Genomic DNA, 23107 nt, shown 5'->3' on the forward strand with positions numbered 1-23107 from the left:
TTAAATAATCTTGGTACCATTTTTACAGTGGTTATTTTTGAAACAATTCACAAAATACTGACTATAATTAGATTTTCAATTATTTTTAAAAATTGTGAAGTAACTCAAGGAAGGTAATGTTGCAGTGTTTCTCAAACTTTATTAAGCATCAGAATCACCTGGTGAGCTTGTTAAAAATACAAATACTTAAACTCCACCTCCAGGACTTCTGATTTAGTAGGAAGAGGATGGGCCATCCTTTTAACAAACTCCCAAGGTAATATTCATACACAGCAAAGTTTGAAAACAGCTAGAATGTTTCCTAGGTGTGGTGGTTTGGAGCTGTATGTACCCCCAGGAAAACATGTTCTTAAAGTTAATTCACTCCTGTGGGTATAGACCATTGTAAGTAGGACCTTTTGAAGAGGCTACTTAAGTTAAAGTGTGAGCCACCTCAATTCAGATGGGCCTTAATCCTCTTACTGGGGTCCTTTACAAGCAGAATGAAATTCAGAGACAGAAAGAAAGCCATGGAAGCAAGAAGTTGAAATCAATGAAACCCGGAAGAGAAGAAGAGACCAGGAGATGCCACTATGTGCCTTGCCATGTGGCACAGGAGCCAAGGATCACTGGCAGCTAGTCTTCAGGAAGAAAGCATCGCCTTGATGATGTCTTGATTTAGATATTATCATGGCCTCAAAATGTAAGCTAATAAATTCCCATTGTTTAAGCCAACCCATTTCATGGTATTTGCTAGAGCAGCCTAGGGAACTAAAATACTAGGGTTAAGGCTTCTAATTTCAAATTCCTTTCAGCAAAGAAAATTTCAAATAAAGAACTGTCTTTTCAAAGGATAGAAGAAAGCCTCAATAAAATAAAAACCACAACCAAAGAGATTTAGCAAGGATAAATCATTTTAAACAAACTTCTTTATAAAACAAGCAATAGGCAGCAGAGCATATTCATTTTAAAATTGGAAACCAAAATGAAAGTGATAAATAAAAAAGAAGAGAACATAAAGGCACAGAATGCCTCCAGAGAAAAGCATGAAGGTACACAACAAAAATCTCTAAAGGCTTATGTAGACTGCAACACTAAGGAATCAACTTTTCTAATTAACTCTAAGTCTACTGTCTCATAAAGAGAAAAAGGATACACCGGAAATGTGATTTTGGTATGGTAAATTCTGGCATAGCGAAATTAACTGTAAATCTAAGGAGAAATACCACATCCAACTTTTTCAAGTCTGTGATTTGTCCTTGATCACCCTATTTGTGCCATGACATACCTGTTCCCACAACTAGGATGCTTTCTTCTCTACCTCTTTCTTCCTTCGAGCCACACACAAATTCTACTTCTCTCACAAAGCCTTCCCCAATTACTTATAAAAGGATACTCTCTGAACCTCCTGGCCAAATCAACAGCACGGAAAGGAAAAAAAAGTAGCTGATAGAAGAATGCACTCCAGAGCCACTCCCTATCCCAGCCATAGCAACAGGGATATAACAGAGGCTTGGCAAGTGTTCCTCCAACCAATTAAGAGGCAAACCATTCTCTAGTTCTTTCTGCTACCACTTCCTGCTGTATGGCTGAAGGACTGAAATATGCAGAGGGCACAGCCTGAAAGACAAACAGCTCCAACTGAATCAGAGCAGTCACCACTATGTATGAATTTCACTGGTTTCAAAAATCTATCCTGTTTTATTTCCTTTCCAAACTTCTTGGTCAAAGTTTTGTTGATGTTCAATTTAGGCCACAACAATAAAGATAGAGTATTTTTATTAATTGATCATACATTTCATATGCAGAGGTAATTTAATCAGGTTGCTGGTATCAAATCAACTTAAAAAAATTAATGGATTCCTGTTCACCAGAAGTAATCAATTAGAAAATATAACAGAAAAAAAAAAAAAAAGATTTCATTCACAGTTACCCCTAGGAACATATCTGCACAGAACAAAAGTTAACATGGCAGGCCTGAGACTGCTATCCTTAGGAAGGAAGCCTGTGTACCAGTTTATATATATTATGTCCCCCAGAAAAAGCCATGTTCTTTGACACAATCTTGTGGGGGCAGATGTACTAGTGTTGATTAAGTCAGAATTTTTAGATTTGGTTGTTTCCATGGAGATGTGACCCACCCAACTGGAGGTGATAACTCTGATTAGATAATTTCCATGGAGGCATGGCCCTGCCCATTCAGCATGGGCCTTGATTAGTTTACTAGAGCACTATATAAGAGCTCAAACAGAAGGAACTTGCTTCAACTTACAGACATTTTGAAGACAGCCGTTGAAAGCAGAGTTTTGCTGACACTTTGGAGGTACTAGCCCAAAGTTTATCCCAAGAGGCTGATACAGAGACATTTTGGAGAATGCCATTTTGAAATGCAACCTCAGAGAAAGCAGATGCCAGCCATGTGCCTTCCCAGCCAACAGAGGTTTTCTAGACACCAATGGCCTTTCTCCAGTGAAGGTACCTAATTGCTGATGCCTTACCTTGGATACTTAATGGCCTTAAGACTGTAACTGTGTAACCAAATAAACCCCCTTTATAAAAGCCAACCCATCTCTGGTGTTTTACAAATGGCATTAGCAAACCAGAACAGTCTGCTTGCAAAGGCTGGCATCTGAGAAGTTTACTGGTCAACAGTTCCTTACAGTGCCTAAATCGTACAGTGTGGTATGCTGAACTTCTGCTTTCCTTTGGGAGCCTGGAATTTTGGTACATATTAGGCAGAGGGTGCTTAGGTGACCAGCCCCCAGAAAAGCCTTGGGTACTGAGTCTCTAATGAGCTTCCCTGGAAGACAACACTTGTCACATGTTGTCACAACTCCTTGCTGGAGGAATTAAGTGCATCCTGTTGTCTCCCCTGGGAGAAGACTGTTGGAAGCTTGTGCCTGGTTTCCTCCAGACTCTGCCCCATGAGCCCTTTTCCCTTGCTGATTTTGCTTTGTATCCTTTTGCTGTAATAAATCATAGCGTGAATACTACTACATGCTGGGTCCTTTGAGTTCTTCTAGTGAATCACCGGGCTTGGGGGTGGTCTTGGGACTCCCAACACATCATCTTTATGGAGATAATTATAATGCAATTGCAATCAGTATGCCAACAGGTTTTTTGTTGTTCCTCTTGACAGGTCAATCCTAAAATCAATGTGGAGGAGCAAAGGGCCAAGAACAACTAGCTGTGAAGAAAAACAAGGTGGTGGGAATTGTCCTAGCAGATATCAGTAACTATGAGAAGTTAACAACAATAAAGGTAGCAGATGGGTTTTTTTCATAAAATTTGACAACTTGACTCTAAAATTTGTAAGAACAATTAAAAGACCCAAAATAGCCAAGACACTCTTCAGGAAGATAAAAAAAGGCACCTGATCAGATAATATTTGTTCTGATTTGCCAAAGCTGCAATTATGCAAAACACCAGAAATGGATTGGCTTTTATGAAGGGGATTTATTAGGTTACATATTTACAGTTCTAAGGCCATAAAAGTGTCCAAACTAAGGCATCAACAGGAGGATCCCTTGACTGAAGGAAGGCTGATAGCGTTCGTAACTCCTCTCTCAGCTGGGAAGCATGTGGCTGGCATCTGCTGGTCCTTTGCTCCTGTGTTGCATTGCTCTCAGCTTTGATTCTAGTGTCTTTCTCTTTAAGCATCTGTGCGTTCTCACTTAGCTTCTCTGGGGCAAACTCTGGGCTTCATCCCTTAACTTAGCATCTCCAAACATCTGGTTTCAATGGCTGTCTCCAAAATGTCTCTGGGCGTTTTCTCTCTAAGCAAATCTCTGAGCTTTCTTAAGGACTCTGGAAAACTAATCAAGACCCACCTTGAATGGCTGGTATCACGCCTCCATGGAAATAATCTAATCAAAAGGTCTCACCCACAGTTGGGTGAGTCACATCTCAGTGGAAACAACCTAATCAAAAAGTACCACCCACAATAAGTCTGCCTCCATAAGATTGGATTAAAAGAACATGGCTTTTGTGGGAGATGTATTAGATTCAAACCAGCACAATAGTATAAAGTTATTGTAATTCTTAAGTATAATATTGGCACAGAGATAGATAAACAGACTAATGGAACAGAACAGACAGCCCCAAAATACAGCCATCCAAATGGAAAACTGATATTTGACATTGCAGACCATGGGAAAAGGAACAAGTATGCTGGGATAACTGGCTATCCATAAAGGGAAAAATAATTTACATCTCTTTTACCATTCTCTATACTCTTCTATATTTTTGAAATACTTCATAATAAAAACTTAATTTAACTAAATGCATATACTAAAATTGCTTGTTCTAATGGTATTGAAATGTTAAACTACAGACCAACAATCACAATTTTATAAATTATTCTAGAGGGATTATTAGCTTTCTTAAGCAGTGTATCTTCTCTAGTTTGAAAAACTTTTTAATTAATATGTACCTTACCTCATAGATTCTGGCAATTCCACAAAGTAGGGCTACTTCTCCTGGAAACTTATCTAAGCCTTGTTTGAAAAGATTTAAAGCAGTCATAGGCTGATCCAATGAGATATAAACCTAAAACCAAGATACATTTCAATAAAAAGTATTAGTTCTGAAAATAGTGGTATTAGTTATAACAAGTTTATAATTCTTGCTGTTAGCAATGAATTATCTCCTAGATATTAAAGTAGGAAGTTTTCAGAAATGTGCAAGATTAATTTCCAGTAGTAATATCATAGTTTCATTTCTGCAAGTTATATATGGAGCATGCAATCATTTATTCCTTCAATAAGTCAGCTTATTGTGGGCTTACTAGGTAGCATGTATGTTACAAAGCTCTGGAAACAGGTGAATAAAACAAGGTCCCTTTTCTTGAAGCTGATCCAGGAGAAGAGTGAATCTTATAAACATATGATTTCAATACATACTGATGAGGGCTCTAAAAGAGATAAGTGAAGTCCCCAGCACTACCTGGTAGGAGGGAGAGTAGTCAGAAAAGGTTACACAAAGTTGTTGACTTTTAAAGTTGAATAGGAGCTAGTCAGATAAAATAAAAGAATAAAGAGTATTTTCAGGGAGAAAAAAAAAGCATCTGGGACAGACTCCCTGAGTTGGAATCTTAGCTCCAACAGTTACCAGCTGTTCAGACTTGAGTAAGTTATTTTTCTCTCTGTGTCTCTGTTTCCATATCTAGGAAATGGAAAAAATCCTCACTACAACCATATGAAGATTAAATGATGCAAGAGTCAGCTCCTATTACTCCTATTACGTGTGGCTAGACCACTGGGTTTCATGTCAGGAGATGAGGACAGGGAGACAGGATTGTGCTAGTGTATGCTAAAGTGTTCAAACTTTACACTAAAAGTGATAGGAGAACACTGAAAGTTCAGTTTGTGTATTAAAATTTGAACCTTTGTTGATGGTTGCACAATTCTATGAATATACTAAAAAACACTGAATTATACACTTTAAAAGGGTGAATTTTAGGGAATGTGAATTACTTCAATTAAACTGCTATTAAAAACAGTTGAACTGATGGTTCATTCTGCGTATTAAAAAGAAAATGCTGTGTATGTGTAGGAGAAAATGGAGAGAACAGAAATCAATGGAAGACTGCTGATATAGCAAGAGATGTTGATGACTCAAAATAAGGCAGTAATGAGATTAACAGTTTTCAAAGAGATCTGAGGTAAAATCAATAGGATGTGATGTTTGATTAGACGTGAAAACCTGAGATTTCTGGCTTTGGTGAGTGGCTAAAAGGGGATGTCATTCTCTGAGATGACAAAGGAAAAGGATAAAGTTTGTAGAAAAGAAGAATGGAATAAAACAATTCTTGTTGAGATACATTGGGAAACCAAGGGAGATGGAAGAGACTTGGACTGGGGAAATAGAACTAACATTCAAGAGCCAGGATAGGTTCCAATTCTGATGATGACGGAGCAGTCTATATCAGATGAACCTTCTCCAAAGTAAAAATTATAAAATAAATAAAATATAAAAAGACAGCAATTTGAAGGCACCGGAGAACAACATAAACCAGGCAAAAATAGGAGGGGATTCAAACCTTAAAAGGAAGAAAGTGTCCTGGGTAAGATCTATCTCTATATAGATTTTTCCTCTGAGGGCACTCCCAGTCCCCAAGGCTCAACTAGAACTCAAGAAGAAAACCACACTTGTTGTCTTGAGGTGTCAGAATCAAACTAAAGAGAAAAGTCAAATCAAATGATCATCTCATTTGATGCAGAAAAAGTATCTGACAAAATCTACATCCATTCATGATAGAACCTCTCAGCAAACAGGGAAAACAAGGCAACTTCCTCAGTGTAATAAAGAGCATCTACAAAAACCCTCAGTTTCATCATGCTTTGTGATGAATATTGAACAAGGCAAGGATGTCCGCTCTCATCATTTCCATTCAGCATTGTACAAGTCCACAGAAGGATTTTATAGAAGCTTTATTTATTGCAGTCCGAAATGGAAACAAAGAAAATGATGGTATATTCATAGAATAGAAGATAACTCAGCAATAAAAATGAATGAACTACTGATACATCAGACATGGAAAAATTTCCAAAATATTTTGTGGAGCAAAAGAAATCAGACACAAAACAGCACATCCTGCATGATTCCATTTCTATGACATTAAAGAAGAGTCAAAAGAAATAGATGGTGCCGGATGTCAGAAAAGTAGCTGCTTATGCAGTATAGGGTTTGACTGGAAAGAAGCATAAGAAAACTTTCTGTGGAGTAGTGGTTATACAGACACACATGTTTGTCAGAACTCATTGAGTTGTATAACTTATTATCTGTCCATTTTACTTTATGTAAAATTTACCTCAAATGTAAATATATACAAACATTAAAAAAGAGCATCTGGGTAACTGTAAACCTTCAAATGGGTAAGCCCACCCAGGAAGAGCATATGATAACCAGCAAAGGAAGACAAAAACAATCATGGGAAGGTCCAATAAGAGATCAATAGAAGAAGGATGAATCAACAAAAGTGGATGAGAGAGATCAATAAAAAAAAGGTTGGTAAAGAAAAACTAGAGGGGAACAATGCCATAAAATGAAGGAAAAAGAGTCTCAAAAAGGAAGTTGAAGACCACCTTGACGTGATGCCGGCTCACCCACACAGCTCTCAAATCTACAACTAATTCGGCCCTAGGTAGGTATAAAGAGAGAAAGCCAGGAACTGCGTGGACTGGACACCACAGAGCAATCTGACTTTGGGCATACTTCATACAACACTCATGAAAACGTGGAACTGCTGAGATCAGCGAAATCTGTAAGTTTTTGCGGCCAGGGGACCTGCGCCCCTCCCTGCCAGGCTCAGTCCCGTGGGAAGAGGGGCTGTCAGCTCTGGGAAGGAGAAGGGAGAACTGCAGTGGCAGCCCTTATCGGAAACTCATTCTACTGATCCAGACTCCAACCATAGATAGACTGAGACCAGATACCAGAGAATCTGAGAGCAGCCAGCCCAGCAGAGAGGAGACAGGCATAGAAAAAAAAAACAACACGGAAAACTCCAAAATAAAAGCGGAGGATTTTTGGAGTTCTGGTGAACATAGAAAGGGGAACGGCCCTGAGGCGCATATGCAACTCCCGAAGAAAAGCTGATCTCTCTGCTCTGTGGACCTTTCCTTAATGGCCCTGGTTGCTTTGTCTCTTACCATTTCAATAACCCATTAGATCTCTGAGGAGGGCCCGTTTTTTTTGTTGTTGTTGTTGTTGTTGTTTTTTTTTAATCCTTTTTTCTTTTTCTAAAACAATTACTCTAAGAAGCCCAATACAGAAAGCTTCAAAGACTTGCTATTTGGGCAGGTCAAGTCAAGAGCAGAACTAGGAGAGCTCTGAGACAAAACACAATAATCCAGTGGCTGAGAAAATTCACTAAACACCACAACTTCCCAAGAAAAGGGGGGTGTCCGCTCACAGCCATCATCCTGGTGGACAGGAAACACTCCTGCCCATCACCAGCCCCATAGCCCAGAACTGCCCCAGACAACCCAGTGTGACGGAAGCGCTTCAAATAACAGGCACACACCACAAAACTGGGTGTGGACATTAGCCTTCCCTGCAACCTCAGCTGATTGTCCCAGAGTTGGGAAGGTAGAGCAGTGTGAATTAACAAAGCCCCATTCAGCCATCATTTCAGCAGACTGGGAGCCTCCCTACACAGCCCAGCAGCCCAGAACTGCCCTGGGGGGACAGCACTCACCTGTGACATAGCACAGTCATCCCTCAACAGAGGACCCGGGGTGCACGGCCTGGAAGAGGGGCCCACTTGCAAGTCTCAGGAGCCATACGCCAATACCAAGGACTTGTGGGTCAGTGGCAGAGACAAAATGTGGCAGGACTGAACTGAAGGATTAGACTACTGCAGGAGCTTTAAAACTCTAGGATCACCAGGGAGATTTGATTGTTAGAGCCACCCCCCCCCTCCCTGACTGCCCAGAAACACGCCCCATATACAGGGCAGGCAACACCAACTACACACGCAAGCTTGGTACACCAATTGGACCCCACAAGACTCACTCCCCCACTCACCAAAAAGGCTAAGCAGGGGAGAACTGGCTTGTGGAGAACAGGTGGCTCGTGGACGCCACCTGCTGGTTAGTTAGAGAAAGTGTACTCCACGAAGCTGTAGATATGATAAATTAGAGATAAGGACTTCAATTGGTCTACAAATCCTAAAAGAACCCTATCAAGTTCAGCAAATGCCACGAGGCCAAAAACAACAGAAAATTATAAAGCATATGAAAAAACCAGACGATATGGATAACCCAAGCCCAAGCACCCAAATCAAAAGACCAGAAGAGACACAGCACCTAGAGCAGCTACTCAAAGAACTAAAGATGAACAATGAGACCATAGTACGGGAGATAAAGGAAATCAAGAAGACCCTAGAAGAGCATAAAGAAGACATTGCAAGACTAAATAAAAAAATGGATGATCTTATGGAAATTAAAGAAACTGTTGACCAAATTAAAAAGATTCTGGACACTCATAGTACAAGACTGGAGGAAGTTGAACAACGAATCAGTGACCTCGAAGATGACAGAATGGAAAATGAAAGCATAAAAGAAAGAATGGGGAAAAAAATTGAAAAAATCGAAATGGACCTCAGGGATATGATAGATAATATGAAACGTCCAAATATAAGACTCATTGGTGTCCCAGAAGGGGAAGAAAAGGGTAAAGGTCTAGGAAGAGTATTCAAAGAAATTGTTGGGGAAAACTTCCCAAATCTTCTAAACAACATAAATACACAAATCATAAATGCTCAGCGAACTCCAAATAGAATAAATCCAAATAAACCCACTCCAAGACATATACTGATCACACTGTCAAACACAGAAGAGAAGGAGCAAGTTCTGAAAGCAGCAAGAGAAAAGCAATTCACCATATACAAAGGAAACAGCATAAGACTAAGTAGTGACTACTCAGCAGCCACCATGGAGGCAAGAAGGCAGTGGCACGATATATTTAAAATTCTGAGTGAGAAAAATTTCCAGCCAAGAATACTTTATCCAGCAAAGCTCTCCTTCAAATTTGAGGGAGAGCTTAAATATTTCACAGACAAACAAATGCTGAGAGAATTTGCTAACAAGAGACCTGCCCTACTGGAGATACTAAAGGGAGCCCTACAGACAGAGAAACAAAGAAAGGACAGAGAGACTTGGAGAAAGGTTCAGTACTAAAGAGATTCGGTATGGGTACAATAAAGGATATTAATAGACAGAGGGGAAAAATATGACAAACATAAACCAAAGGATAAGATGGCCGATTCAAGAAATGCCTTCACGGTTATAACGTTGAATGTAAATGGATTAAACTCCCCAATTAAAAGATATAGATTCGCAGAATGGATCAAAAAAAATGAACCATCAATATGTTGCATACAAGAGACTCATCTTAGACACAGGGACACAAAGAAACTGAAAGTGAAAGGATGGAAAAAAATATTTCATGCAAGCTACAGCCAAAAGAAAGCAGGTGTAGCAATATTAATCTCAGATAAAATAGACTTCAAATGCAGGGATGTTTTGAGAGACAAAGAAGGCCACTACGTACTAATAAAAGGGGCAATTCAACAAGAAGAAATAACAATCGTAAATGTCTATGCACCCAACCAAGGTGCCACAAAATACATGAGAGAAACACTGGAAAAACTAAAGGAAGCAATTGATGTTTCCACAATAATTGTGGGAGACTTCAACACATCACTCTCTCCTATAGATAGATCAACCAGACAGAAGACCAATAAGGAAACTGAAAACCTAAACAATCTGATAAATGAATTAGATTTAACAGACATATACAGGACATTACATCCCAAATCACCAGGATACACATACTTTTCTAGTGCTCATGGAACTTTCTCCAGAATACATCATATGCTGGGACATAAAACAAGCCTCAATAAATTTAAAAAGATTGAAATTATTCAAAGCACATTCTCTGACCACAATGGAATACAATTAGAAGTCAATAACCATCAGAGACTTAGAAAATTCACAAATAACTGGAGGCTAAACAACACACTCCTAAACAATCAGTGGGTTAAAGAAGAAATAGCAAGAGAAATTGCTAAATATATAGAGACAAATGAAAATGAGAACACAACATACCAAAACCTATGGGATGCAGCAAAAGCATTGCTAAGGGGGAAATTTATAGCACTAAACGCATATATTAAAAAGGAAGAAAGAGCCAAAATCAAAGAACTAATGGATCAACTGAAGAAGCTAGAAAATGAACAGCAAACCAATCCTAAACCAAGCAGAAGAAAAGAAATAACAAGGATTAAAGCAGAAATAAATGACATAGAGAACAAAAAAAACAATAGAGAGGATAAATATCACCAAAAGTTGGTTCTTTGAGAAGATCAACAAGATTGACAAGCCCCTAGCTAGACTGACAAAATCAAAAAGAGAGAAGACCCATATAAACAAAATAATGAATGAAAAAGGTGACATAACTGCAGATCCTGAAGAAATTAAAAAAATTATAAGAGGATACTATGAACAACTGTATGGCAACAAACTGGATAATGTAGAGGAAATGGACAATTTCCTGGAAACATATGAACAACCTAGACTGACCAGAGAAGAAATAGAAGACCTCAACCAACCCATCACAAGCAAAGAGATCCAATCAGTCATCAAAAATCTTCCCACAAATAAATGCCCAGGGCCAGATGGCTTCACAGGGGAATTCTACCAAACTTTCCAGAAAGAACTGACACCAATCTTACTCAAACTCTTTCAAAACATTGAAGAAAATGGAACACTACCTAACTCATTTTATGAAGCTAACATCAATCTAATACCAAAACCAGGCAAAGATGTTACAAAAAAGGAAAACTACCGGCCAATCTCCCTAATGAATATAGATGCAAAAATCCTCAACAAAATACTTGCAAATCGAATCCAAAGACACATGAAAAAAATCATACACCATGACCAAGTGGGGTTTATTCCAGGCATGCAAGGATGGTTCAACATAAGAAAATCAATCAATGTATTAAAACACATTAACAAGTCAAAAGGGAAAAATCAATTGATCATCTCAATAGATGCTGAAAAAGCATTTGACAAAATCCAACATCCGTTTTTGATAAAAACACTTCAAAAGGTAGGAATTGAAGGAAACTTCCTCAACATGATAAGGAGCATATATGAAAAACCCACAGCCAGCACAGTACTCAATGGTGAGAGACTGAAAGCCTTCCCTCTAAGATCAGGAACAACACAAGGATGCCCGCTATCACCACTGTTATTCAACATTGTGCTGGAAGTGCTAGCCAGGGCAATCCGGCAAGACAAAGAAATAAAAGGCATCCAAATTGGAAAAGAAGAAGTAAAACTGTCATTGTTTGCAGATGATATGATCTTATATCTAGAAAACCCTGAGAAATTGACGATACAGCTACTAGAGCTAATAAACAAATTTAGCAAAGTAGCGGGATACAAGATTAATGCACATAACTCAGTAATGTTTCTATATGCTAGAAATGAACAAACTGAAGAGATACTCAAGAAAAAGATACCATTTTCAATAGCAACTAAAAAAATCAAGTACCTAGGAATAAACTTAACCAAAGATGTAAAAGACCTATACAAAGAAAACTACATAACTCTACTAAAAGAAATAGAAGGGGACCTTAAAAGATGGAAAAATATTCCATGTTCATGGATAGGAAGGCTAAATGTCATTAAGATGTCAATTCTACCCAAACTCATCTACAGATTCAATGCAATCCCAATCAAAATTCCAACAACCTACTTTGCAGACTTGGAAAAGCTAGTTATCAAATTTATTTGGAAAGGGAAGATGCCTTGAATTGCTAAAGACACTCTAAAAAAGAAAAACGAAGTGGGAGGACTTACACTCCCTGACTTTGAAGCTTATTATAAAGCCACAGTTGCCAAAACAGCATGGTACTGGCACAAAGATAGACATACAGATCAATGGAATCGAATTGAGAATTCAGAGATAGACCCTCAGATCTATGGCCGACTATCTTTGATAAGGCCCCCAAAGTCACTGAACTGAGTCATAATGGTCTTTTCAACAAATGGGGCTGGGAGAGTTGGATATCCATATCCAAAAGAATGAAAGAGGACCCCTACCTCACCCCCTACACAAAAATTAACTCAAAATGGACCAAAGATCTCAATATAAAAGAAAGTACCATAAAACTCCTAGAAGATAATGTAGGAAAACATCTTCAAGACCTTGTATTAGGCGGCCACTTCCTAGACTTTACACCCAAAGCACAAGCAACAAAAGAGAAAATAGATAAATGGGAACTTCTCAAGCTTAGAAGTTTCTGCACCTCAAAGGAATTTCTCAAAAAGGTAAAGAGGCAGCCAACTCAATGGGAAAAAATTTTTGGAAACCATGTATCTGACAAAAGACTGATATCTTGCATATATAAAGAAATCCTACAACTCAATGACAATAGTACAGTCGGCCCAATTATAAAATGGGCAAAAGATATGAAAAGACAGTTCTCTGAAGAGGAAATACAAATGGCCAAGAAACACATGAAAAAATGTTCAGCTTCACTAGCTATTATAGAGATGCAAATTAAGACCACAATGAGATACCTTCTAACACCGGTTAGAATGGCTGCCATTAAACAAACAGGAAACTACAAATGCTGGAGGGGATGTGGAGAAATTGGGACTCTTATTCACTGTTGGTGGGACTGTATAATGGTTCAGCCACTCTGGAAGTCAGTCTGGCAGTTCCTTAGAAAACTAGATATAGAGTTACCGTTCGATCCAGCGATTGCACTTCTCAGTATATACCCGGAAGATCGGAAAGCAGTGACACGAACAGATATCTGCACGCCAATGTTCATAGCAGCATTATTCACAATTGCCAAAAGATGGAAACAACCCAAATGTCCTTCAACAGATGAGTGGATAAATAAAATGTGGTATATACACACGATGGAATACTACACGGCAGTAAGAAGGAACGATCTCGTGAAACATATGACAACATGGATGAACTTTGAAGACATAATGCTAAGCGAAATAAGCCAGGCACAAAAAGAGAAATATTATATGCTACCACTAATGTGAACTTTGAAAAATGTAAAACAAATGGCTTATAATGTAGAATGTAGGGGAACTAGCAATAGAGAGCAATTAAGGAAGGGGGAACAATAATCCAAGAAGAACAGACAAGCTATTTAACGTTCTGGGGATGCCCAGGAATGACTATGGTCTGTTAATTTCTGATGGATATAGTAGGAGCAAGTTCACAGAAATGTTGCTATATTAGGTAACTTTCTTGGGGTAAAGTAGGAACATGTTGGAAGTTAAGCAGTTATCTTAGGTTAGTTGTCTTTTTCTTACTCCCGTGTTATGGTCTCTTTGAAATGTTCTTTTATTGTATGTTTGTTTTCTTTTTAACTTTTTTTTCATACAGTTGATTTAAAAAAGAAGGGAAAGTTAAAAAAAAAAAAAAAAAAAAGAAGGAAAAAAAAAGATGCAGTGCCCCCTTGAGGAGCCTGTGGAGAATGCAGGGGTATTCGCCTACCCCACCTCCATGGTTGGCTAACATGACCACAGACATAGGGGACTGGTGGTTTGATGGGTTGAGCCCTCTACCACAGGTTTTACCCTTGGGAAGACGGTTGCTGCAAAGGAGAGGCTAGGCCTCCCTATGGTTGTGCCTAAGAGCCTCCTCCCGAATGCCTCTTTGTTGCTCAGATATGGCCCTGTCTCTCTAGCTAAGCCAACTTCAAAGGTGAAATCACTGCCCTCCCCCCTACATGGGATCAGACACCCAGGGGAGTGAATCTCCCTGGCAACATGGAATATGACTCCCGGGGAGGAATGTAGACCTGGCATCGTGGGACGGAGAACATCTTCTTGACCAAAAGGGGGATGTGAAAGGAAATGAAATAAGCTTCAGTGGCAGAGAGAATCCAAAAGGAGCCGAGAGGTCACTCTGGTGGGCACTCTTACGCACACTTTAGACAACCCTTTTTAGGTTCTAAAGAATTGGGGTAGCTGGTGGTGGATACCTGAAACTATCAAACTACAACCCAGAACCCATGAATCTCGAAGACAGTTGTATAAAAATGTAGCTTATGAGGGGTGACAATGGGATTGGGAAAGCCATAAGGACCACACTCCACTTTGTCTAGTTTATGGATGGATGAGTAGAAAAATAGGGGAAGGAAACAAACAGACAAAGGTACCCAGTGTTCTTTTTTACTTCAATTGCTCTTTTTCACTCTAATTATTATTCTTGTTATTCTTGTGTGTGTGCTAATGAAGGTGTCAGGGATTGATTTGGGTGATGAATGTACAACTATGTAATGGTACTGTGAACAATCGAAAGTACGATTTGTTTTGTATGACTGCGTGGTATATGAATATATCTCAATAAAATGAAGATTAAAAAAAAATACTTCAAAAAAAAAAAAAGAATAGATTGTGGTGATAAATGCATAACTATATGATCATACTGTGAGCAGTTGATTATATACCATGGATGATTGTATGGTATGTGGATATGTTTCAATAAAACTGAATTTAAAAGGAAAAAAAAAAAAAAAAGGAAGTTGAACCATGTCTAGTATTGCAAAAGACCAAGTAGCATTAGACCCACAAAGTATATATCAAATAGGGTAAAAGGACAGCATCAAAAAGGTATTGAGACAAAAGCCAAACTGCAACTGAATGTGAGATAAGAAGCTGAGACAGCGACTAAAGACTACTGTATCAAGAAGTCTGTCACAGATTCTGAGCAGTAACTAGACAAGAAAGGATCAAGGTAAATAAAATCTTGTGGATGTGACCAATGGAACAAGGTCCAAGGGTGGGCAGCAGTGGATGGGATATAAAGTTCATGGAGATGCAGGTTTTGGAGAAGGACACTTATACCTCTGAAAGAAGGGAAGCAGGTTTGTGAGGTATGGGGTCAAGGACTTGAGGAGATTGGAGCTTGGGGGCTTCAACTTAATCAGCAATTAAAATGTTAGCGTGGATAAACTATACACTTAAGGGAATTTCTCAAACAGGGAATAATGGTTTTATGTATAGAAACATAAAAAATTTTCTCTCCATGATTTTAGACCCTCTGTTCCTTTCTAAATAGTCGGTTGTACTTTTAAAAAGGCCCAAACTGGATACACAGAAAACCATTTATGGTAGTTATCACTAAAGTATGAGAAAAGAGGGAGACATGGATGAAAGGTTTCCAAATTCTACCTTATACAGTTCTGAACTGCTTTCTTTCAAATAATAAATAATGCAACATAATATATAATTTAAATTTTTAATAAATATTTTTAAACTTAACAATTAAAAATTTTAAGAAACAATTTGTTCCTAAAATCAGCTTGATCTCTATCACATAGCCATCATTCCTTCATACATTAAAGGAAATAAGTAAATTTTACCTCTAATTATGTAGTCATTTAGGCAATAAATAAGTTTTAACAAACCAATTTATTGAAAAAAAGGTCAATCCATGTATTTAACAATAGTTAAAATAATGAAAGTGAAAAGCATTTTTTAAATCATATTCCATGGCATGTGTGGCAAGAGATAATCAATTGAGGAGATGAGAGTCATGGCCTGAACTTTAATTTCAAGCTGTCTCTTTCAGAAAAGTTTAGTAACTAAGATGTTTAGAAATTAAAGAATTTAAGAGAAACATATACTATATAGAAGATAAACTTAAGATACCAGATAGTTTCAAACATTTTTGAAAACTACTATAAACATGCTAATAAGATTGACACAGTAAATTGATAGGATACATTTCATTTTGTTTCTGTTTCGTATGTTAATTTTCCTACCATTTTTAGGAACTAGTGGAACTTCCTTTTATATCTTATCTTCTTTTGAACCTCCTTTACTACACTTTTTAAATTTAAAAAACTCTTTAAAGACATAGCAAGATGATATGGCACCCACCACTTCAACAAATGTTTCTCTTTTAAAGTAGCTTTGGTGAGGTCAAAAATGTTTCTCTTTTAAAGTAGTTTTGGTGAGGGTCAAGAAGTAACTTGATCTCAGCAGTGAAAATTCTAGGCAGTCCCTCCACTTTTGGTGTAGCTGTGGATGGCACAATGGGGCAGTGAATAGACTATGGGGTCAGGAAGATCTGGGTTTGAATGCTGGCTCTTAGCAGCCAGTGACCGTGTAAACTTACTTAATCTCTTTGAGCCTCATTTTTCTTAAGTATACAAAGAAAATGATAAAACCTACTTTGCAGGGTTGTTGTGAGGGTTAAAGTAAACTGCATTTGGAACTGGCCTGATACAATGCCTGGTGCTGAAAAGGTGCTCAATTAAGGGAAAACAATGTTTTTATTATTATGTAAGAGCAAAGAAATTAAGGACCTAAATGAAAATAGTGCCTGTTCTCTTACTGTCAAGTGGAGACATTTGTTGTAAAAAAAAAGAGTCTCTCTGGGACCTGTTAAATAAGGGGGTGGTGGGCCTGTGTCATTTTCTTCCATCCTAATGGGCAAACTTTCAAAGGGGCTTTCTTATTTTTCATACCAATCCATTTCTCCTGAAATGGTTACCTTCCCCATGTTCTCACTTATACAGAAAAATAATTCAAATCTGAACATATTAACTTGCCAAATATTCCTGAAGAAACTGGTAACTCTCCCCATGCATGGACCAGAATTTAAACATTTATTCTGAGAAGATAGATTTCATTCAAATTAAGAATATTCACTTACTTTTGCCAAGTAGAGAAACGTATCTACCATTTCTTGCTGCTTCAGGGCTGATTTAAACTGTTTTTCTGCTTCACGATACATTCCTAACCTAAGAACAGCCAGTAAAATTTAGACATTTGACTTAAAAATAAATACTACAGCACTTATTCATACCCTAAGGATATGAATAGAAATAAATTACATCTATAAGAGTAACCATGTACCAAAAATGGCAATACACACACACAGAGAATCCCACACACACATATATTTGTTTACATTATAGTTTAGCAAAATTTTCCCTATCCCCCATATTCACTGTTTACTTAACCCCCAAATGGTGTGTAAACAATCTGTTTAAAATCTAATCACAGCAAGTCTAACAGCTGCCAGCAAGCCAGGTCATACTAGTTCACCACCCAAAGAGCTTAAGACCAGCTGGACATATAGTAAATGACCTGAATAAATATGCTTAAAGTCTCCATTTTACTGTGAGAACCGAAGGCTTACATTTCCTTGAAAATGTCTTATGCTCTGAGATAAAAGCCCATTTTTCGAAGCTTTTCTTAAATTATTTTCACATAAATAAAAATTGCCACTGACTTGAGTAATAGAGCTGTACCACAGTATTATTCTAGAAATCTTTTTCTCTCCTATTTATTTCTTTATTTGGTACGTGATACTGATTGCCCTAGCCTAAGAATTTAAGATTTGCTCCTGGCCTAAACGTTACTATGCTGATGTCAGCCCATCTCTTTTGCCCAGGGAACACTTTGTTACTATTAAATCAATCACTAAAGCACACACAGCTTTCATTCAACCCGTCCTCAATAGACCTGTTGGGCTTTCTTGTAACTACTCATTCCTAGTTATCTAAGAGCAACTTAAGCATTTTGTGCTAATACTTTTATCTTGTGAAATAAAATCAGAACGATGTACAGTATGTTCCATTGTGCTCATTTCATTTCAAGTCCTGAGAGAATATCCTTGATCTTTTTTATAACCCAAGTCTCAAGCATTGGTGTGGCTGATAACCAAATAACTGTTGGAAGATTTGGGATTAAAGGGATTAGAGGTGATCCCCAAAACCTGGTGTAAAGTTAGACGATGCATGATGTGGCAGAAAGCCCCCACCTCTTAAAGGTCCCACAAATTTCACAAGGAGTATTTATTAAATGCTATCAAAGAACTCTAAAGTTCTGGAAAACAGCATATTTATTTACATAACTTCAACTGAACACGCAAATCTTAAATACTGGCTGAAGTTCAGTGACTGAATTCTGGAATGCTAATTCCATGAGTCTGTATAGTTTTATCTAATAACCTGCCTCTTTCCAAAAATGATTTAAAAGTGATTACAATATGTTTTTCCAGTAAATTTTTATACAGTGTCATTTAACTTTATACAGTGTCATTAATTTTATACAGTGTTATTTATACTGTCCAGAGAATTAATGCATACTTTTTCTGTCACAATTTGCCTTTTTATTGGTGTTTTTTTTTTCTTTTGTTTTTTCTTTTTTCTTCCTTCCTTTTTTTTTTTTTTTTGGCTTCAATACCTCTGCCACTTTGGAAATTGTTAACAGTTACTTTGAATGTTGCTAAAAGGACATTATGTGTAGGGTCAAGTTACTTTTATATATGAGTTAATGTGAAGTTGGAAATGGAGATCTTTCCTTAAAGTATAACACAATGACATCTGTATAAATCTGTGTATATTTAGAACCTGTGCTGTGTAAGGGCATTCTTACTCATACTGTTATTACACTTATGCAACATTCAGATTTGTTATAGTAGATGTGGGTTTATGACTGCCAAGTTTGCCCAGTACAGTAGTTTTATCACTAAAAGTTGGACTTTTTTATGGAGTCCTATAGTAGTTTCAGTGTTAGATACAGTTTTTTCCACCACACACGTGCATTTTCTCTTCATGTGACTGAATATTTAAAAAATTTGTATGCATAGTCACTCAGTTTTTATGAACTGTTGTATCCTGTTAATGCATATTGCTCTGTGACTCCAGTATATCTTACCTGTACTGACCAAACCTAAATAAAGATTTTTACTGTAACTCCTTCAAAAAAAAAAAAAAGTGATTACAATAAAAAAAACAGAAATGGAATTTCTTTCTCTTGCAGATGGACGTATAAACAAATTGAAAAACAAATAAGCAACCAGACCTATTGTGCTACCTAGAAGCCAGAGTAAAGGAAGAAGAAAAGGATGGGTCATGTGTTTTCGATTACCCCATCTTCAGAAGATAACTCTTCCAGTACTATCAAAAAATAATTTGCCACATGAATTCTTGTGCAAAGGAAATGGAGTGGGCCATGTATAAAGCAAGTCTAGGAACAATGAAAACATCAGTCAAGTTAATGAGTATAGGCCAGTATCAGAGAGTCAGAGTTCAGAAACTATCCCCAACAGCTGCCAAATTTTTCTCTCCAATTTAATTCAACATTGTCAAACATCAAATGCACGCATGTTTCATGATTGTAAGGGATGTAACAATGAAGACGATTAACAACCATGCACTAGTATATCAAAGAGTAAAACAAAACATGTTCACAAAGAACTTTAATTATTTAAAGCCAAGAAGAAACAAAGTACTTTGAGAGCAAAGAGGGAGTAAATCAACATAGTTCCAGGGAGAAAGTGACGGCAAGATTTTGACGGCTAGATATGGTGGGGAAAGGGAGACATTTCAGATAGAACACAGAGGCAGGATAGTAAAAAACAAGTTAGGAGAATGCCAAGTCGTTTTGATTTACTTGAAAAGGAGGGCACAATAATGGGAGAAATAAATCTATTTAAACATTAAGTGAATTAATGTTAGAATACTCAGGTCTTGGAGAAACAATGTGGAATTGTGGAAATAACAAGAGAATTGGAGTCAGAAAGCTGAACTCTAATTCTTCTCTGCCACTTACTAGCTATATGAATTTGGAAGGTCATTTTATCTTTCTGAGACTCAATTTTTCTTATTTGGAAAAAAAGGATAATAGAAACTAGGAATACTGTGAGATTTAACTGCGATAATGGAATGCATGGGGTAGCCATCTCTTAACTGTGAGATGTGAGGCATTAGTGTAAATAAAAATGACTTGAGAGCCAAGAGAACTAGACTGGAATCAATAGACTTGGTTCTAGTTCTAAGTCTCTTACTAACTAGTTCCTTATGCAAATTACAGCCTCTCTCAGGCCTCATCTTCCTTATCTGAAAAAGGGAATTGGATCTGATGATATTCAAGTTTCCTCCTCCCAGCTCTAAAAGGTTATTATTCAAAAGATGTCAGTTCTTATTGCTAATATGTGTTAAGCAAATGCTTTCTCAAGTTAGTCAAAGACACAATTCTCATTTCTTCAACAAAATTAGACTTGAGACTCTAAAATAGGTTGCCACACTTAAGCTCTTCAAAAATAATTATAATTTTACCTGTAGTAACATTTTCCAATCTGTACTTTCCACCACCAGTCCTTGTATTGAGAATGCTCTGTGGAAAGGGCAGCCAAATCCAAAGCCTTAAAAAACAATTCATTTTAGATTAGGATTTTCTTTTTTATTTAGAAGCAATAAATAATAAACCATATACTTAACATTAATAAAAACATGCATTAGAAATCCAACAGAAACTCCAGTTGTTCCTATTTCCAGATGGCCATACCAATTTTCCCTAATTTATCAGTTCCAGACCAGAGGGCTGACAGAAGATGAGATATTAACATTGATCAGAGAGGAGATGTGAAATATATTTGAATACAATTTTAGTATGCAAAGCATAAAATTGACATTAGAATCCATAATTTTTAAACTCTCTTCCCACAATTTAATTTCTGTCTAATGATTCAAAATGCCTTCAAACTCAGTGGGAGTGGAAGCCTTTGGTGTGTTAGCAAGGTCTAATTGCAGGCCCCATTTTAAAGACAGATGTAGAGAAACAAGAGAAAGATCAAGTGAATAGACAAAAAAAAAAAGTTTGAAAAAAGTGGTCATGAAGAAGAGTGAAAGGAGTTGGGGTGACTGAATAATTACCATCTTCAACAACCATCCTCCCATTATTCTGACATCACTTTATGTTTCAGTAATTCCAAGGGTCAGCCTTTCCTGTGCTTGAGACTGAAAAAAGGTCTCCTTAGTGGCTTTAATATTTTCATCTGTTTATCTCATTTCTCCAATGTCTTCTAGTTTGTTACTTCTAGTGATTATTCCAGATCAGACAAGAGATGACTAAATAAGATTAGAATTTTATACAGAGGAAGGAGAAACCAATTTTTCGAAGGGGAAAGCAAACCAGTCTTCAGACAAATTTGAAGCTCATAGAAATTAGAAGCTCATATAAAGATGTGGTGATTAAAAGCTCAGGCTAAACTCTGCAAACAAACCCACTACCCACCCCTACATGGGACATAACTCCCAGGGGTGTAAATCTCCCTGGTAACATGGGACATGACTCCCAGGGATGAGCCTGGCCCTGGCATCATGGGAATTTCAATGCCTTCTTGACCAAAAGGGAGAAAAGAAATGAAACAAAATCAAATCTCAATGGCTAAGAGATTTCAAACAGAGTTACAAGGACATTCCGGAGGTTACTCTTATGCAAGCCTCAACCAGATATCGCAAATTGCCTCAGTAAACCAAGCCCCAACCCACAGTATTCCTGAAAACCCTAAAGAATACCTGAGTTCTATCAAAGACTCTACAAATGTATTATTTAGTAAGTTTATTTTTTCAGAAACTTAAGGTCTCCAGATTGTTCTTATGCCAGATAAGCCTTGAAACCTTGAGGTACCAGTCTCTCCAAGAACATCAACCAGTTCTATTCTTCTACCTCATAAGGTCAACACCCCTTTCCAGCACAAAGAACCTAAAATGGTCATTGCTCAGAAACTCCTTAAGACTGAAAGAATGATCAAATGAGAAGGAAGAGGTGTAAGTCAGAAATTAGGATTTGACAAATGATTAGGATTACTGATACATTATATAGATATTTCTTTTTAGTATCTAGTGTATCAGAATAGCTAGAAGGAAATACCTGAATCTGTTGAACTGTAATCCAGTAGACTTGATCTTTGATAATTGTATAAATATAAATATATAGCTTTTATCATGTGATCATGTGATTGTAAAAAACTTGTGATTAACACTCCCTTTATCCAGTATAGGGGTAGATGAGTAATAAAATAAAGACATGCATTAAAAAAATAATAATAATAGGTCAGGAATATGAGGGGAAAATACCCCAACATAAACTATGGACAATAGTAATGATAGTACTTTAAAACTCTTTCATCAATTGTAACAAATGTAACGACTATTAAAAAAATAGAATTACAAAAAAAGTGTTATTGAGGCAGGATAGAACAGGGCATCAAGGCTGTGGCCCCTGGTCTTCTATTCAGCTATGAAAGCGTTAATGCAAAACCCAAACTTCAGCTGCAAACCTCATGGGACAAAAATTTCCCCTGAAGCTCTAAAACCTCCCCAAACCATAAATGCTTGTAAAATCATGGGCCCAAAGCAAATTCTTAGTTAATGACAAAAAGCATGGGGTTGTTAAACCTTTGCCCAAAGACAAATTTTAGATAGCAGGTCACAAGTTCCCTTAAGCTATCTCCTCCTAGAACAAAGAAGACACCAGGTGTTCAAAGGTCCAGATAAGAAAATCACTGTAAAACTTTCTATTTAATAAGCTACCCCACTACTACTCAGTGTGTGCTTCTCCCTTGAACACATCCACATTCTCTCTTTAACATGTACTGTTTCTCTCTTTCTTCAGTAAACTTTACTACTAATTCCTACTGGCCCCTCTCGTCTCTGAATTCTTTCTGAAGCAAGAGTCCTGAACCTGGGACAGGGTTCTGCCTGGCACTGTTGCCAGGAGGGCACCAGTTACATTATCATCAATTGTAACAAATTTTCCACACCAACACAAGTGTTGGT

At 37.4% G+C, this 23107-nt stretch overlaps 1 protein-coding gene across 2 annotated transcripts in view; it reads right to left on the reverse strand.

The window, feature by feature from the left end:
- Positions 1-23107, reverse strand: part of TTC8 (tetratricopeptide repeat domain 8) — a 73346-nt gene that overhangs the window by 17632 nt on the left and 32607 nt on the right. For both annotated transcript variants that reach the window (XM_037832103.1, XM_037832104.1), the window contains exons 7-9: positions 20603-20688; positions 17188-17275; positions 4417-4527 (exon numbers count right to left, since the gene is read on the reverse strand). In XM_037832103.1, coding sequence (XP_037688031.1) covers positions 4417-4527; positions 17188-17275; positions 20603-20688 — 285 coding nt within the window. The remainder of the gene's footprint in view (positions 1-4416; positions 4528-17187; positions 17276-20602; positions 20689-23107) is intronic.

Source organism: Choloepus didactylus, chromosome 4 (genome assembly GCF_015220235.1).
Source record: "Choloepus didactylus isolate mChoDid1 chromosome 4, mChoDid1.pri, whole genome shotgun sequence".
Classification (NCBI taxonomy): Eukaryota; Metazoa; Chordata; class Mammalia; order Pilosa; family Megalonychidae; genus Choloepus; species Choloepus didactylus.